This window comes from Sebastes fasciatus, chromosome 4 (genome assembly GCF_043250625.1).
Source record: "Sebastes fasciatus isolate fSebFas1 chromosome 4, fSebFas1.pri, whole genome shotgun sequence".
Classification (NCBI taxonomy): domain Eukaryota; kingdom Metazoa; phylum Chordata; class Actinopteri; order Perciformes; family Sebastidae; genus Sebastes; species Sebastes fasciatus.
In genome coordinates this window covers 3,545,112-3,564,649 of record NC_133798.1, presented here as the reverse complement: position 1 = coordinate 3,564,649, position 19,538 = coordinate 3,545,112, and the positions used below count along the sequence as shown (strand labels likewise).

The 19,538-nt window shown below is 42.6% G+C and overlaps 1 protein-coding gene across 3 annotated transcripts in view; it reads left to right on the top strand.

The window, feature by feature from the left end:
• LOC141765512 (polypeptide N-acetylgalactosaminyltransferase 18-like) overlaps nt 1-18,419 on the top strand; it is a 215,266-nt gene extending 196,847 nt beyond the window's left edge. For all 3 annotated transcript variants that reach the window (XM_074631545.1, XM_074631544.1, XM_074631543.1), the window contains one exon: nt 14,071-18,419. In XM_074631545.1, coding sequence (XP_074487646.1) covers nt 14,071-14,217 — 147 coding nt within the window. In that variant the 3' untranslated portion in view covers nt 14,218-18,419. The remainder of the gene's footprint in view (nt 1-14,070) is intronic.
• Nucleotides 18,420-19,538: the final 1,119 nt, after the last annotated feature.

The window sequence follows — 19,538 nt, the reverse complement described above, 5'->3', positions numbered from 1 at the left end:
GTGTGTGTGTGTGTGTGTGTGTGTGTGTGTACGTGTGTACTGTATGTGTGAGTGTAACACCACAGTGTGGACACTTTGTTCTATCAAGTGATCACACCTACACATGCCGCCCAGCCGATGTGTGGGCAAACTGCTCCGTGCAGAGTTGTGCACACAGACAAGCAAGCTGTGAGGATCGATGTCTTTTCAGTGAGCTGAACGCCTTGAGGAGAACGTGACTGTGTTACTGTTATATACAGCTCTGTATTTATATTGTATTCATAGTGTAGTCAACCGTTCTTATACCGGACGTAGAGTTAGCAGCAAAGATTTATAAGAGTTATGTAGCGTAGAAACGCTGTGGTACACTCAGTTCTCCTCTCAGTCCTCTACTGATGGACATTCCTCTGTGTGTGTGCGTGGGGGGGGCATATTGATTTTAAAGCAAAGCAGTCTTCCCAAAGCACACAGCAAGTTTGACACAAATGGGTTTAGTCTCTCAGGCTCAGGCTCATTAAAAACTATTACTCCTCTTGCCATGTAAGGACCTACTTTCAGGGCCACCCTATTGTTCAAGAAACTAAGATATACACACACACAATGGAGAGGTAGGTAGGGGCTCATATTAAATGATAGTAAAGCAAGCCTCTTATTCAAAGTGACATTGTTTGGAACAAATACAGTGTACACACACACACACACACATAGATACCACACAAACACACACAGATACACACTCAAGCACACACATATTTTGCATTCCTACACCATCTCCCTCTGGCTCCCTCAATTCAGTTCACTTCAATCTGCTTTATTGGCACAAATATCAGATCATCAGTATTGACAAAACATCACATGTATAATAATCATCCAACAATTATTGAATCTAAGTGTAAAATTTTAAAGGTCCCATATCGTGCTCATTTTCAGGTTCATACTTGTATTTTATGTTTCTACTAGAACATGTTTACATGCTGTAATGATAAAAAATATATATATATTTTCCTCATACTGTCTGCCTAAATATACCTGTATTTATCCTCTGTCTGAAACGTTCCGTTTTAGTGCATTTCAACGGAATTACAATGGAATTGCAACGGAATTGCGTTGCTAGGCAACAGCTTGGGTCCATGTTTACTTCCTGTCAGCTGATGTTATTCACATACACTGCAACAGGAAAAACAACTGGGACACATTTAAGAATGTTTATGTTTAAAACCGTGTAACAGTCTAAATATTGTATATTTGTGACATCACAAATAGACAGAAATCCTAACACTTAAATCCGAGCACTTAAACCTGCTTTATAATATAAAAGACATGAAAATCTCACTTTTTACAATATGGGACCTTTAAATAATTTGGGGAGAATGGATTAATACTAGAGAAATATTAGCTCTTTTGTATATATATGTACACAAGTGAGTATCAGTGTTGTTTGTACAAGACTACATGACCGCAACAGGAGAGACCTATAGGGCTGCTGACAGTGTTCCCATATGTTACACTGGAACTGTATCGGAGCTGCAACAGTGTGTCACTAGTACTAGTACTACAGTAACGCTAAGTGTATCTGTGAATCAAAACGGTTGTATTGGCCTTGGCGTAACTTTACACACGCTGTCCAGCAAGCCACTATACAGTTTTTGAATCCGAGCAATATAGCGACTGGATGCAAACATTAATCAAAGTTACACAATGTAAGCAAAGGAATAGCTTATCATTATCATCAGTACTTACAGGCTACATAAATGTCGCTTTTCACTATTTCAATCATGTTTATTTCGCTTTTTTTCTACGTTCAACAACATCTAGTTTATTCCTATTTCCTAGAAGTAATCGATGTTTGTGGTATCTGGCAGTGAGGTGAGGAGATTGCAACCAACTGAAGCGTCTCCTGTTTGTCAAGCGTGTTGGAGAGCTACGGTGGCCGACGCAAAAACGCAAATGTCTCTCTCCAGAGCCAGTTGGAGCAGAGCCAGTGCGTAGAGTGTGTATGTGTGTACATGGGTAGTGCGTGGTGAATCAAGAGAGAGAGAGAGCGGCAGCGACGGGAGTGAGTTATCGACTCCGGCCCGAGCAGGGAAAGTGAATATACTTCTATCATAAGGTTCTAAACCCTTTTACACTTGTGCAATTCATTTTAAATGATTAATTAATGAATTAATTAATGTTTATTTCTGATTTATAACTAGAACAACTTGACACTCAGTGCTGAGCTGCATCTCAAATTAATCTTCAGGTTCCCAACTTTCAGATGATGTACACCACTCTATGTGACATCTACTGTTGACTTTTTATCTACCTCTGAACATCCTCCGTCCCCCACCCCTAGCCCTCTATAAATAGAGGGCAGAATGGAAAGGGGTTAAATTATATTAAGGTTTAAAGGCCTCCTCCAGCATAGCCCTTATTCCCTCCTTCTCCCATATTTGTTTACTGTGGTGAACAGGTTTACAGCTCTAATCTCAGGAGGCATGTTTACGGCTCTCAGAACACAGATTTCACTACATAAGGGTTTTTTTTTTATATATAAAATGCATTCCACGCATTCACGCTGATATAAAAGTGAATTTGATGCAACAATTGACACAGCAATAAAAAAAAGACTCAACTTTCTCTTAATCAATGACTGCATTACATGCTGGTTTATAAGTGTCAGCGAAAAGTTACTGGAATACAGATGCCTTTGATACAGTTGGCTTGGCAATAAAAGAAGTTTAATGAATCGAGGAGCAGTGCTCCCAATTAAACTGATGGAAATTTCCTTGAAAACAGGTCAATTCTAAATCCAGGTAACGGTATAAGCTCCAAAATAACACCACCTCCAGCTGTTGTGATATTAGGCTATAACACACAGCGAAACCATTCAGACCCTTCTGACTACTGTCATCTTCAGATATAGTAACATCGGCCAAGGCCGAAGGCCTAGGAAGGAGGTTATGTTTTCAACAGTGTTGGTGTGTTTGTTGGTTTGTTTGCTTGTTTGTCCATTAGCAGGATTACTGCCAAAGTCCGCGATGGATTTGAATGAACGAGAATGAGTGAGAAAGAACTGCAGACTCTGCGTTTTTTCACATTAAAGGTCCCATATTGTAAAAAATTATATTTTCAGGTCTTTTACATTATAAAGCAGGTTTAAGTGCTATATAAATACTGTTAAACTATCAAAACGCTCAATATACGGGAAAACACACAGAGCCCATATTCAGAAATTGTGCATTTGAAACAAGCCATTAGGATTTCTGTCCATTTGTGATGTCACAAATATACAATATTTAGACCATTACACGATTTTAAACATAAACACTCTAAATGTGTCCCAGTTTATTTCCTGTTGCAGTGTATGTAAATAATATCAGCTGACAGGAAGTAAACATGGACTCACTTCGTTGCCTAGCAACGCAATTCCGTTGCAATTCCATTGAAATGCACTAAAACGGAGCGTTTCAGACTGAGCGTGAATACAGGCATATTCAAGTAGACAGTAAGAGGAAAATAAAGGTGTTTTTTTTAACATTACAGCATGTAAACATGTTCTGGTAGAAACACAAAATACAAGTATGAACCTGAAAATGAGCACGATATGGGACCTTTAAACTCATTGAAATTACAGTTGAGTTCGACCAAAGCACACTTGGTGATTCTTTGGAAAGAGTAACGACGACGGTTTAGGTGAATTTCATTTTTTTTCTTTCCAGTTTGAATGAAGTGTTTTACGATGCTCCGCTACGTACAGCTGATCTCAACATAAACAAAAATACACATGGATGATGGCGCAAGCTGAAAGAAGAGGGGGGGAGGTCTGCGCTCTCCGAGTGCCATTCTAGTTTACAAACTGTTGTGTCAGTATAGCCTATGTCACTGAGCAGAACTGAACATAAACTAAACTGATTGTCTGTGCTAGTCGATTGGCTTAAAATGTGTAAGTAAGCTTCCTTTTTGTTCTTTTTGACTGCTGACTACAAAACAGAGAAATGAATGATGGCAATTCGGCGCGACTGAATGTGACTAAGACAGTTTACAGTCGTACTTTTCATCCACACATCTATTTGTTGGTGTAGTTGATGAGTGAGGCATTTGTTCACAAGTAGGATGTGGAAAGTACCCCATTGCTGCAGTGTGGACTCTTGTCCTCTTCCCGCTGTATTAAACTGGTTCTAATTTGTGATTACAAGCTGTGAAATTCAAAACACAAGGTCAAGTATATACTGGCTATGTCTGACAGATGAAATACCTTTGCACCTTTGCTGTAAACTGGCTCATAATTTTTATAGAATACATCCTGCAGCTGGTAGGAGGTAAGAAAGATGTGAAAGATCCAGAAACCCAAACTTTAGTTAAAAAGATTATTGGCTGTTAAATCATGGATACAGAGAATACTGACGGGCTGGCAGATGTCTGCTTTTATTCTGTTTTATATAACTTTATATCGAGTGATTCTCAGCCTCTGCATCATCCTGTTATGTTCTGGGTAACAAAACGTGGACTCAAAATGCAGCACACAAACGAGACGTCTTTAAGGTAGAACAAAAGAATATTTATTTTAACAAAAAGGGTTCCAGGTTGATCCAGGAGCAGAGAGCAGGAGTGAGCAGGCAGGAAGGGAGCAGCCACAGCTGGCAGATGGACAGACCTGAGCACAGAGCAAAAAAACGAGGTAAGTCCAAACAAATCCAAAACACGAGAGCAACAGCAAAACAAGAGCAAAAACACTAGGGAGCCTGATTAAGTTAACTACCACTGTGGGTGACGGAACGATCTGGCGATGAGTGGCAGGAAGACCGGGGTAGATATACTGCAGGTTTGATTGATGATTGATAGCAGCTGCTCCAGCCGAGCCCGCCCAGAGGAGGAGGAGGAGGAGGAAGACCACACCTCCCGACACACTGACAAACTAGACAAACCAGGGGAAAACACACAAGAGACAAGAGGACAGGGAAACATAGGAAACAAAAGGAACTTCTAGACTAAAGGTCGTGAACATGACAGTACCCCCCCCTTAATGAGAGCCTCCAGGCGACTTTCCAGGCTTGTCAGGGTGCGCCTTATGAAAATCCCGGACCAGCTCAGCATCCAGGATGCGGGAACGAGGTTCCCAGGACCTCTCCTCTGGACCGTATCCCTCCCAGTCCACCAGATACTGAAAGCCGCGGCCCCGCCGTCTAACATCCAGTAATCGCCTGACCGTATACGCTGGCTGGTTGTCAATGATCCGGGCGGGAGGAGGGGGATTGGTTGGAGGGACCAGAGGACTGGTGAGGACCGGTTTCAGCTGGGAAACATGGAAAGAAGGATGAATCCTTGGGGATTTTGGCAGGATGAGTCTGACAGTGGAAGGGTTGATAATTCTCTCAATCTCAAACGGTCCAATGAAACGGGGAGCCAGTTTTCTGGAGTCAGTCTTTAAAGGAATGTCTCGGGAGGACAACCAAACTCTCTGACCTGGGATGTAGACAGGAGCCGGAGTCCTGTGACGATCCGCGATCCTCTTGTTTCTTTCAGCCGTACGTAGTAAAGCAGCACAGCAAACTCCTCCTCTTGTGCTGGAAACAGTGGAGGCTGGTACCCTAATGAGGCTTCAAAAAGAGAAACACCAGTGGCAGCAGAAGAGAGAATTATGTGCATCTTCAATCCAACATAACTGAACTCCAAGAAGATGGATTAATAGCAGCGACACAACGTATGGCGGATTCTAAATCCTGATTAGCCCTCTCTGATTGTCCATTCGTCTGAGGGTGGAAACCAGACAGACTGACAGTGGCTCCAAGGGCTTGACAAAAAGACTTCCAAACCTGAGAGATGAACTGAGGACCACGGTCTGAGACGATGTCCACAGGAATACCATGCAGACGAAAAACATGGTTAGTCAAGAGATCAGCTGTCTCATGTGCTGAAGGAAGCTTGGGAAGACCAATGAAATGAACGGCCTTGGAGAACCGATCAACAATGGTAAGTATCACTGTCTTACCATTAGAAGGAGGAAGACCAGTGACAAAATCCAAGGCGATGTGGGACCAAGGGCGACCAGGTATGGGTAATGGGCGGAGCAACCCCACAGGCGGCCGATGAGATGTCTTTCCCCGGGCACAGACGAGGACGTATTCCTTGACGTCCCTCTCCATTGTGGCCCACCAGAAGTGTCGTCTGAGGAGTGACAAAGTCCTACTCATCCCAGGATGGCAAGCGAACCGGGAAACGTGTCCCCACTGCAGGACCTGGGAGCGAACTGACACAGGCACAAACATTCGATTAGCGGGGCCAGTACCTGGATCCGGTTCTTCACGTTGAGCCTCCCGAACCGCTGACTCAACCTCCCAGGTTAACGTCCCCACCACCAAGGCTGCCGGCAGAATAGTGTCTGAAACACTTGGTGACTCCTCTGATGAAAATTGCCGGGATAACGCGTCAGGCTTGATGTTCTTGGAACCAGGACGGTAAGTAATGGTGAAGTCGAATCGACCAAAGAATAAAGCCCACCGAGCCTGGCGGGAATTCAGTCGTTTGGCTGACTGGATGTAAGCAAGATTCTTGTGATCAGTCCATACAATAAACGGGATCTCCGAACCCTCCAACCAGTGTCTCCATTCCTCCAGGGCCAACTTCACTGCTAACAGCTCACGATTTCCCACGTCGTAGTTGCTCTCAGCTGGAGACAGGCGTCGAGAGAAGAAAGCACAGGGATGTAACTTCTTATCTGGTCTGGAGCGTTGGGAGAGAACAGCCCCCACACCAATGTCCGAGGCATCAACCTCCACAACAAACTGAAGAGAAGAGTCAGGTTGCACCAGGATAGGTGCGGACGTAAAGCGGTCCTTTAATAAAGTAAACGCCTGGTCCGCCTCAGGAGTCCAGCGAAAAGGAACAGCGAGGGATGTGAGCTTGGTCAGTGGTGCAGCAATTCTGCTGTAATCTCGGATGAACCGGCGGTAGAAGTTGGCGAATCCAAGGAAGCGTTGTAAGAGCTTTCTGGAGGATGGTTCAGGCCACTCTGCCACCGCCTTGATCTTGTCCGGATCCGTCTTCACCTGCCCACTCTCGATGATGTAACCAAGGAATCCAACAGAGCTTACGTGAAACTCGCACTTCTCAGCCTTCACAAACAGCTTGTTCTCCAGTAGCCTCTGGAGCACTTGGTGCACATGAAGCTGATGTTCTGCGAGATCAGAGGAAAAAATCTAAATGTCATCCAGGTAGACAAACACAAACCGGTCCAAAAAATCTCTCAAAACATCATTAACCAGTGCTTGAAACACTGCAGGAGCGTTAGTCAGTCCAAAAGGCATCACTAAGTACTCGAAGTGACCCAGTGGTGTGTTGAATGCTGTCTTCCATTCATCTCCTTCCCGAATCCGTACCAGATGGTACGCGTTTCGCAGATCCAGCTTGCTGAAGACAGTGGCTCCCTGTAGTGGTTCAAAAGCAGAGCTGATTAATGGCAGAGGGTACTTGTTCTTTACCGTGATATTGTTTAACCCTCGAAAATCAATACACGGGCGGAGAGTCTTGTCTTTCTTGCTAACAAAAAAGAATCCTGCCCCTAGAGGCGAAGAGGAGGGTCTGATGAGGCCTGCAGCCAGAGAGTCATTTATGTAGGTCTCCATAGCGCCTCTCTCAGGATGTGACAAGTTGTACAGGCGACTCGAAGGCAGAGTGGTACCAGGTAGCAGCTCAATAGCACAATCATATGGACGATGAGGTGGCAAGGATAACGTTCTCTCCTTACTGAAAACCTCCCCGACATCATGATATTCAGTAGGTACAGCAGACAAGTCAGGAGGAACACAGGGCGGAGAAGCAACACTGATCTCTACAGGAGGTAAAGCCGACTGCAAGCACGAGGAATGACAAAAACTACTCCAGCCCATAATCTTACTGGTCGACCAGTCGATCTGGGGGTTGTGTAGCTTTAACCACGGGTGTCCGAGAACAAGGGGAGTCTTAGGGGCAGAGAAAACAAAAAACTGTATTAGCTCACGGTGGTTACCAGACAGAATTAGAGACAGAGGTTCAGTGCGGTGAGTGACTAACGCTAAAGACTTGCCGTCTAAAGCACAGACTGACAGGAGTCTCAAGGGGTTCAATACTGATGCCAGCCTGAGAGACTAACTCAGCATCTAGAAAACTCTGCTCTGCACCGGAGTCAATCAATGCTAACAGGGGCAAGGACATTGTACTCATACAGTTTAGCAGGTATTTGAGTTCGAGGTCTAGTGTTAGTGGGGACATCAGTCTTACTCACCAGTATCCCCACAGCTACTGGTGAGCCCGCTCTTTTGGGCGGAGAGGACATGCAGCAAGGAAATGTCCGACTTGACCACAGTAGATACACTCACCCGCTCGGATCCGTCTCTGACGTTCAGCGGGAGTGAGATTAGCCCGGCCCACCTGCATGGGTTCATCAGAGTGAGCAGAGGAGCTGGGGCCGGAGCCGTGAGTCTCTGACGGGCCGGAGACAACTCTCGCGAGAGTAGGAGTAGCAGCAAAGGAGTTCACGGGAGTGTGGGATTTGTAGTTCTTCTCCCGGCGTCTCTCCCGCATACGGTTGTCCAGTCTTATAGACAGATCAATAAGAGCATCAAGGGAGTTAGTATCATCACGGACAGCAAGTTCATCCTTTAACTGCTCACACAAACCGTGTAGAAAAACTCCTTTTAATGCCTCGTCATTCCATCCAGCCTCCGCAGCCAGAATCCGGAAGTCCACAGAATACTCCGCCACACTTCTTTGACTCTGTCGTATGTTAAGCAAACGTTTGGCAGCGTCTCCAATACAAACAGGGTGATCAAAAACTTTCTTCATTTCACTCATGAAACAATCAAAGGACAAAGAGTTTATCCCTCCTCCTCCCAACATTGCTTCAGCCCAGTCCAGTGCTCTCCCTCTTAACAGTCCCGTAACATACGCTACCTTGGCTTGGTCTGTGGTGAAGGTGACTGGTTGTCGGGAAAAAACCAGAGAACATTGGAGCTGGAATCCTTTACATCTTCCCAAATCACCGGCATATGGTTCAGGTGGAGGAACAGGTGATTCTCTGAGTGGCTGAGGCGGAGAAGGCAGAGCGGGGGATGGGGCTAATTGGCCTGAAATTGTCTCCAAACATTTTCCCATCTGAAACATTTGGTTACCTAAGGCCCGTTGGGTCTCCAACAAACCCTGAAGTAACTGGTGATGTTGTTCTAACAAAACATCGTGGCTGGTAACAGTCTTCTGAAAAACATCTGTGTCTGCTGAGTCCATAATTATGGCCAGATCGTTCTGTTATGTTCTGGGTAACAAAACGTGGACTCAAAATGCAGCACACAAACGAGACGTCTTTAAAGGTAGAACAAAAGAATATTTATTTTAACAAAAAGGGTTCCAGGTTGATCCAGGAGCAGAGAGCAGGAGTGAGCAGGCAGGAAGGGAGCAGCCACAGCTGGCAGATGGACAGACCTGAGCACAGAGCAAAAAAACGAGGTAAGTCCAAACAAATCCAAAACACGAGAGCAACAGCAAAACAAGAGCAAAAACACTAGGGAGCCTGATTAAGTTAACTACCACTGTGGGTGACGGAACGATCTGGCGATGAGTGGCAGGAAGACCGGGGTAGATATACTGCAGGTTTGATTGATGATTGATAGCAGCTGCTCCAGCCGAGCCCGCCCAGAGGAGGAGGAGGAAGACCACACCTCCCGACACACTGACAAACTAGACAAACCAGGGGAAAACACACAAGAGACAAGAGGACAGGGAAACATAGGAAACAAAAGGAACTTCTAGACTAAAGGTCGTGAACATGACACATCCATTACAATGTAGCATGCGTGACGGACCAAAAGATGAAGAATATTGAGACTGATAATGAAGTGATATGTTAATTTTTTTAAACTTCTTCCAGAAACTGTTTACATGACTTCTCTAGGTCCACTTGTCTGGATAAACTCGTAGGAGAGACAATGACATCTGAATGTCAAATCTGACACACAAACAGATTTATGAATCGTGGACCCCGTAAAGGACCAAGTCTTCTGGAGGTTTTATGATCCTGTTCACTTTGTTTGCAGGCCATCTGCATTCCTGAGAAGCGGACTCAGACACACAAAGACACATTGATCCAATTGTGAATAAAGACTAAAGCAAAATGATTTTCAATGTAAACAAACATGTAATTTAATTACGATGAAATAAGATAAGATAAGATATACTTTAATGACCCACGGGGAAATTTGTCTTGGGCTCCAAGCCACTACATCACACAACATACCAAATGATATATAAATGATTGATATGTTATGCTGAGTATATGTTTTAATAACAGGAAGTTTGTTTGACATGTACATGTATATGACGAGAAGGAAACTGAAATTAGAAGGTTGGCCTCGTCTTCCTCCCCTACATGAAGTAATACAGCCTTGTTCAACCACCTCTCTTTTCTCTTTGCATTCTTTTGAGGAGACAAATCCACATCTGTGATACTGACCTTGTTCAGTTCAATTTATCTATTTCAGAAATGTTCAATTTAAATAACTTTTGTTCATGAAACAATAACAAATTAAACCAAAGCAAGTTACACCGACCAAAGGCTGAAGATCGAAGCCATACTTTTATATTAATCACATTGTAAGGTTTTTCCTACATGCAGATTATTTCTATATAAATTACATGCGTATTATACGTTCCCAGAGATCCTGAATAGAAATTTGGGTGCAAGCTAATGCCCATGTCTCAGTTAATCCTTGTATTTTTAATGTGTATAATAGCGTGTTACACATTTTTATCTTTATCAGAGAACAAATCTTTATGTTCATTTGTTCTAATCTTTGCGTTGTAGTCCGACAAATTCGTTTCGGTTTACTGACTCACTAAAGATATTTTTGGCTTTTATACATTAATGATGTAAATTGAGGTTAACCGAATTAGTGTATAATCAAGTTCATGATAGTCAACTCAGTTTCTCTTAAATTTTCTTAACATATAAGTTGGACCTTTAATTATTCTGCTGGTAACTTTTTTTCTCTCATCGAAGCTCACAGAACACACTCACCACGTGTTTGCTTCAAGGAGAAGCAAATAACCTCCCTCTCGCCTTTTCACTGTCACACTAAAGACTGTGTGACATGTTGAGATCAATCATATCCAGTCATTTACTGTGAAGTACACACACACACACACACACATATATATATATATATATACTGTATATAGGCCTGTCTGTTGTGTTTGTATACCTACATGTTGTGATAACAAGGTTCATCTATATTGTGTAACTGGTTAATTGAATTTCATTCAACCGATCATGTTTTCAGTGGTTTATATCATATAGGTGTTTGGTACCATTCTGCTGCTGAGACAGCCCTATACTTTCAAATATGGAAGAATTAATTATGTGAAGCGAATTAGTATTAATCCTGTAAAATAGGTTTAAATGAAAAGTCTAAACACCAAACAGAAGCCCATAAAACTACAAACAACCCACAGATCAACTCTCTTCCTGCTCTTCCTCATCTGTCTCTGATCTTGACTCGTCCACCTGCGACCCGCCCTCGCTGCGACTTTTTTCCGCCTGAACGTGTTGAAGATTAGAAAAGAAAGAGACTTTGAGAAAAGACATAATGAATTGAAGGAGGCCTGGCCAAGCTACCACAACGACCCTCACCCGATCCGGAGGGGGGGGGAAATAGGTCACTCGTCCCCGTCTGGAGGACAGGAGACCACTGCGAGCCCAACATCTTACAACAGAACTGAAGAGGCCTCTTCTACACCTGGGTTCTAACTGCTCCATAGTTTTATGCTCCAACTACGGCGAAAAGAACTTTGAATCCTGAACCTCAAATCATCCCTCTTGCTACCCTGCTCTCCTATCGCTGGTTACGGAATCCTAATGACCGATTCAATTCAATTCAATTCAATTTATTTTTATATAGCATCAAATCATAACAGAAGTTATCTCGAGACGTTTTATATATAGAGCAGGTCTAGACCGTACTCTATATTTTAGAGACACAACAACAGATCCCATTGCAGCATTGCATTGGGGTGCGCTGTGGCCAGGAAAAACTCCCCATTTAGCGTGTAGAAACCTAGAGCAGAACCGGGCTCTGGGTGTGAGGCCATCTGCCGCAATCGGTTGGGTTTTAAGAGAGAGAGAGAGAGAGAGAGAGAGAGAGAGAGAGAGAGAGAGAGAAAGAGAGAGAAAAGAGACGGGGAGAGAGAGGGGTAGAGATGTACAGCAACCACATTAAGCGCAGCAGCTGTAAGAACTAATACAAGTAGGACTAATAACAAAAATCAATAGCAGTGGATATAAAAGAGTGATAATACAACTATCATAATTAATAGCTATAATAATAATAGAAATATAACTAATACTACTAATAATAAAAAGGCTGATAATAATGATGGTAGCAGTGGGCGGTGCCACTACAACTCCACTGTATGATGCACAACGTGCTGAAGACTTTGTTAAGGAGAAGGAGACTTTAAAAAAAAAAATACTTTAAGATGAAAAAACATTTTGAAACAGGCAAAGATGCCATGACCCACTCTAAAGAAAGCAGGGTGAAGAAATGATTCAGCGACCTGCTGCAGCAGAGAGAGAGAGAGATGGAGACGGAGAAAAATGATTCACGCTGAATCGCACCAAGGGAGACGAGAAGACCGTGTCTTAAGATAGCCTATACTGAAGGAAGCCGAAACAAACTGCTACCAGATCGAAAGATGAACACTATGATCCGAGCTGAACAACTAAGTGTCATCCAACAAGATACAAAATGCAGAAGTCCAGAGAGAAACCTGCCAGCACTCTCATCAGAATTATTATGAACCTGCTTCACAATCTTCCCCGGTGCTTCTTAAAACTCTCCACTGCTGAACGTAGCATTAATACATCAAACTAAATTTACTTGATAAACGTCGTGCTATGAATTTAACTGATAGATATCAGCCACTGAATTGACCTTGTCGCATCTGATTTGTTTCTTTTCATAAATGTTGTTGTTGGATTCACTGTATTCCTTCATCCTCTATTCAGCCTATTCATTTTGTTTAATATTTATTTTCTGTTTAGTCGTTTAGTTATATAGAATAACAAACATTTCATTTATAAAGACAATGATCATGTGTATATGAAACAACTTAAATCACTGTACTCTATGCCAAGAAACCCCGTAGCAACCCTGAGATCATGAGACTCAATTGATTAATATCAAATTTTGAAGTTTGAAGAAATGAATCTAATGTTAATTTATGTTATTTAAACTAATTGTGTATGATGGCTGAAGCTGAGTGCCATCACTCTCCTTCACCTTTTTTCACCTATTCAGGGCTTATGATTCATCATTTTGAGTTATTAACTACCGTTACATATTTTGATATTAATTAATTATTAAATCTGCTACAAGCAATAATGCTACAACACTCATGGAATGCACAAACTTGGAGGGTGTCATCCTGCTTATACCATGGTCACTTGCCATTAAAACTCATCAGTCATTAATTTCCTCATATAACTAACTTTGATTTTGCTTTACTGTTTTAGATATCATTAAATATATATATATATATATATGCAGATGATGGATGATGATGGATGGTTTTACATATCATTAAATATATTTCCCTAGCTTCAGAATAGCATTGCTAAGCAACATCAAGCTTAACAGGAAGGGCTTCACGTGGCTGAGCCAGGAGTTTTAAAACTGTGTGAGAAAGAAAAATGTACTGATTGATGCCAATCTCAGCCATAGAGAACAGCGCTTCATTCTGCTACACAACATTATGAAAACTGTGTCTCCAGTGGAGATAACGGCCATTGGTGCTTACACAAATAATCTTAGCTCCAAGCTCTTTAAGCCTCACCGTTGCTGTCTTTACCTACAGTTTAATATTGGTGCAATAATTTAGAACTGCAAACAACAATCCAGAATGTTCAGTGGCCGTGATATAAAAGTGCAATAATGCACTCCGATGTGTCTCGATATCTGAAAATAATGGAGCTGACTGAGGGAGCACAACGCCAAATGGAGACACATTCTTCACCTTTTCTAGGACAGAACTATTGCTTGTGTGTTGTAAATCTCACTCGCTTGCTCTCTCTCTCTTTCCCTTTAGGGTGGCTCCATCCAGAACATGGAGTCTCTACGTTGTTTGGAGCTGGTGGAGAACAGACAGTCACAGTTCAATTTCCAGCTGGTTCTTCAGGACTGCACCGATCAGAAATGGACCATCACTAACATACTGACTGTGCTGCCACAGTGAACACACTGACACCCGTCAGCTACTGGAACACCGTTGTTGTGATGGACTAATCTAGTGAAGTGAGGAACTCCCCTGCTGGCCCAAATCCACGGTGGACTGACCACAGAGTTCTGGTGCACCAGTTGAAAATGGACTAACATGTTGACCTAAGCAGGAAACTACGTGTCCAAAAATTGAGCTTCGATACTGGACCTATTGTTAAAGAGAATCTGCATAGGGTAAGATGTGTTTCAACCAAACACGGACCATCAGTAATCTAATAACCGTTTTATACCAATGACCTGAGAGAAGAGACACTCACAGATGGAGCCGGGGCTCCCCTTGTTCCAGGGGACAGGCCCATGAAATCATGACAGCACTCTGGTTATTGCAGGGGCACCGTCCACCCTTTAAGATAGGGCCTGTACTCCCTCGGTCTCATCGCACAATCACTATAACAAATTGAGTGAACATGATTTCAGTATGTTTGTGTGCAAAGGGGGAGAAGTACAAGGTGAGTGACTGCACACATTGCAGAAAAATCTAGCAATTTTACAATGCAAACTGGCTGATTTGTTACAGATTTAGCATTTTTAAGCCCGGAACACAGCAGGAACATCAGGAGCGCGTGGCGGCTGCATTACCTGTTGTTTTTTATTTCGGCGTCCGTGTTAACAGGTTAGAGCAGCCACACTGCCCGTCTCACAGGCGTCTCAGCTGCGTCTCTTCTAGAGAATAGAGGTCTCGCCTATTTTTGACGCGTGCCGCAGGCGTTTCACAGCAACAACAGACAGTGAAAGTGATCTATTGACTGTATATTAACATCATATCAGCTACATTAATACAGTTTCGATGTCTAGACATCTGTAGAATATGTCACGGACAGTGAAGGTGATCTATTGACTGTATATTACCATCATACCAGCAAGATTACTACAGTTTCGATGTCTATCTGTAGAATATGTTACGGAGATGAAAAAAACGTAAAGACTTATTTTTAAATCAACATGCTTTCATTTCAAAATAAAAGCCCTCAAGCGTTTTTTATGTGGACAGAATTCCTTCATTTGTTAACACAAGGCTTTTATTCTGAAATATGTGCCGGACAGTGTTGTAGAACATGCAGTGACTTGGAGAGCTCCATGAATGAAATTACCACACGTTTCTTAACCTTTCTCTGTCTAAAATAAATATAAATTATATTTATAATGAAATGAAATGGCCATTAAAAGGCAAACTCTATGTAGAAAGAAAGGGCTGACAGCTGCAGCTGCAGCAGCAGAAATGCAGCAGACACGCAGCTGGTGTGAACATGCGACGCGTGAATAATGCAGCCACCACGCCACGCAGCCGCCACGCGCTCCTGACGTTCCCTGTGTGTCCAAGGTGTTACCGTTATACACTACTTGACTCAGAGTGTAGGAAGGACAGATGCTCTACATTTCCTCAGTATCACCAAAAAGGTGACAAAGTGTAATGGAGAATAACCACCGAGTGATTTCAACAGGCATTGTGATAAAAAGTCTATCCCTCAGAAGTTTCAGAGTGGGCTTTGGGATTAATTTGATCAGAAGCAGAGTCGTCCATTAAAGAAGATTTTTAGATTTCCTAGTTCCTGTACAACACCAGAACATAACACAACGTTGGTTTACACAGCATTGATATACTGTATACAGTACCTTGAGCAGGTCTGGGTGAAGGAAGGAAAGAAATGATGAGAAACTGTTTGGGCTGGAGAAGATGACGCACACCACCACGAACCCCCTGCCCAGGTTATGACTTGAGGGCAAGCACATCTGTCCAATAAAACCAGGCAAAGAGCTCTCAAACAGCTGACCTCAGAGCAGAGGTCAGGGCTGTGAGAGCTTCGTTAAATCTCATGTGCTCGGGGGGGCTGATATTACAAATAATAACCATTAAAGGTAAATCCAGCCTAAAATACCCTATCCACACTGGCCAATTATGTTTAAATGTTTTATGTTCACTAATATATTCGCACTTTATATTCAATTTAACACAGTGTGTAGACACCCACACAGTCCCCAGCAGACATCTAGTCAGGCAAAGTAATTGAAAAGCGCGTTAACAAAGTAAAACATCCAGATAAGATATTTCCTGTCTTATTTCAGGGATGTCCTCCTTTTGAATTTCCAGACCTAAGGCTGTCCCCGTCCATAACCTCAGCATTCTTTTCTCACTTTAAGCTACGTTGATGATACTTCATCCTTGTTGGATAATGATCAACAATGATCTGGTTAAAGCTATGAAAAGGCCATTGTACCGTAAAGTGTACCCATGAACACTGCTGTCCTTGTCAGCAGCCTGAACTATACTGTAAATGTAGAATGCTCCGATCAATTGCACACCTTGGGATGTAGAAGTTATATGGATGGATTAACCTTTATAACTGGACATATTGGATAATTCTGGGGTCTTATATTTCGTAGTTTTTGCCATCATCATCATCATCAGTAATACTAACATTGCACAAAGCAAGATAACAGGTGACTGAAACTCTGCGATGTTGCTAAACATTAGTAGGCAGATAGTCAGACTGGTTTTTGGTTAGTCCAGGGGTCAGCAACTTTTACTATCAGAAGAGCCATTTTAGGCCCAAAAAAAAAAGAAAGAAATCTGTCTTGAGCCGCAAAACATTTGAGCACTGTGATGAAGGTAACACAGTTTATAGTCTAAATATATAGTATATAAGACTAATGCAGTGAGGGCCAAAGAGCAAATGTGCGATGGAGTATTAGGGCCACATTGAGGGGAAAAACATCGGAGATTTCCAGAATAAAGTAATAATATTACAAGACAAAAAGTCGTAATATTACGAGGATAAAGTCATAACTTAAGGAGAAAAAAAGAAAATAACATGTAAAATAACTACTTTGTAATATTATGACTTTATTTCATAATATTACGACTTTTTTCTCATAAACTTTGGATTTTATTTTGATAATATTACGACTTACGAGGGGCAAAAGAGTCGCATGTGGCTCCGGCGCCGCAGGTTGCTGACCCCTGGGTTAGTCAGACTTATTTGCAAGAGAAAACCAAGGCAAACTGTAACAGTAAAGTAGTGGAGCACTGGGTTGTGAAAGAAGTGGTATAGTGGCCATTCATGTGTACAGGGAGCCAGCACAAAGGTAGCCAGCTCAGCCAAAGCAAGTCTAAAAAAGTCTAAATACTATTTCGGAGCATGTTCCCTGTGAGAAACTGTACTAATTATAGGCTTGTTGTGCAGGATTGTGTTTGTTGGACCCATCCACCTCCCATTTTTTATTCATAACACATACAACGCTAACGGTAAAGGCCTTAACAGCTTGTTTATAACCTTTGTCATCATCGTCACTCATGCTTTCGGCCCACAGATCTCAGCATGACTTAAGTGAGTAAAATTTTAGCATAACTGATGGAAACATTGGACAAAAGTATAAATGCAACGCCCAGGTTTATTAAAGGTATAATATGTAACAGTCGTTGGTTGCTGTTTGTAACACACAGCACTCAAAGTTGGCCTCTCGTCCTTGGCTCATCGAGTCGAGAGGGAGCGAGAGAGAGCAGCGTTGGTGACAACAAAGCAGTGAATCGGAGAAATAAAATGTTATTTTCTGATTGTTTCCCGGCGGTTACACGTTCTAAAACACAAATAAACACACAACTAACTCTGAACATCTCCGCACAACCCTAACGGGAAGGTGCTGAGTTGATTTTGAATGAATGCAGCAGAAAGGCAGGCTGTCCTCTCTGCCTGTGTGTGTGTGCCTCGGTCAAAGTGACACACCGATAGCAGCACATAGCAGAGGAGAGACGGAGGAACAGGGGAACTCACAGTGATGTAACAAACATTCTCATCCGTCATATAAAAAAAAGGGGGGGCTTGTACCAATCAATGTATAATGTTTATGCCCCGGTATCAGAAGCCGAGGGGCGTGACCTGAACGACCACCTGAACGGGCTGCTCACTCTGCGCACTGTTATTGGCTGAGGGTTACGCCCCCACGTGGGGCCAAAAGGCTGGTGGCTGAAGCCCAGCAGCGTCCCACATAAAGCAACATAAGAAGAAAAGAGAACATCCAGGCAGAGGACTGCAGGGTCTCTGTAGAAACAGACACCACCACACACTGCTAGTGGGGCATCAGAGATGATTGAGAGGGATTCTTTTTGTATCAGTCTATACATTGTTTTTTAGGGGAATTGTTGCATATTATACCTTTACACAAATTATCAAAATTCATAAAGTATCTAGTACCATGGAAATTGACAGTTTAGATGAAACCAGCTTAGATGGATTTATTAGAACACAAATGAGACAAGAATTAGCGTAACACACCGACTCTCTCTCTCTCTCTCTCTCTCTCTTGCTCTTATCTTCACCATCTCCTCCTGGCGATGCGGCCGTCTGGCTGCTGCCGGGCTGAACCGAGGAGCCTTACCGCCGCATTTTGCCCACAGCACACAGGAGGAGGGATAGACGTGTTGCAGAGGTTCACTCTTTGAAATACCGTTTTGGGACGTTTTGGAGGTGCACCGGCCGCTCTGGCCTCAGCTCCCAGCACCGACACCGACTTTTCTCTTGTTTTCTCTTGAGCTGAAAATTGTGCGCTCCTGTCGTTCGGACCTGTTAGAGGCCCGCAAACAGGGTCTGAAATTAGCACCCGCCACCAGCCAAATGCAGGTAAATTGTTGGCAGTGGCGAGTGAAATCATCAGGACACCCACCACTTTGGCAGGCAGGGAAAATGCTAGTTGAATATAGAACCATAGTTAGTTTCTTGGCATCTCATGCCTCCGTGACTATCGATTCCTCTTATTGATTCTCCGACAGTTACACTGCACAATGACGCGTACGCTACTAACATTAACGGAGGTGCCATTGAGTTATTATTATGAGGCATTCAAAGTCTGCTCAGCAAAATGACCATCGAGTGAAGGTAAATTACAACGTTATCATGATGCGTTCAAATGTAATCTCATAAAATTAAGTTTTTGGCGAGAAACTTGAATAAATCCAGTTGTTTGAAGGAGATGTTTTCACAACGATATAAAATAAAAAAATAGGGATAGAATTATGACCTGTTTAATTTCCTAACATCTTACCAAAATTTTTTGTAATCAAAGCAAATATTGAATTATTCATAATCATTTGAATTGTGTGTTTTTATGCAAATAACCACTAAAGATGACAATAACAAAGTACAGAGCTGTGTACACTACCCTCCCATGCTCAAAAAATAGGGCTCCCCCAGAAGCTACTGTGTTATTTGAACACTGTAATTTACCATGTATATAATGTTTTTTATGTAAAATAAATCGAACATCGAATGACATCAGATCTAA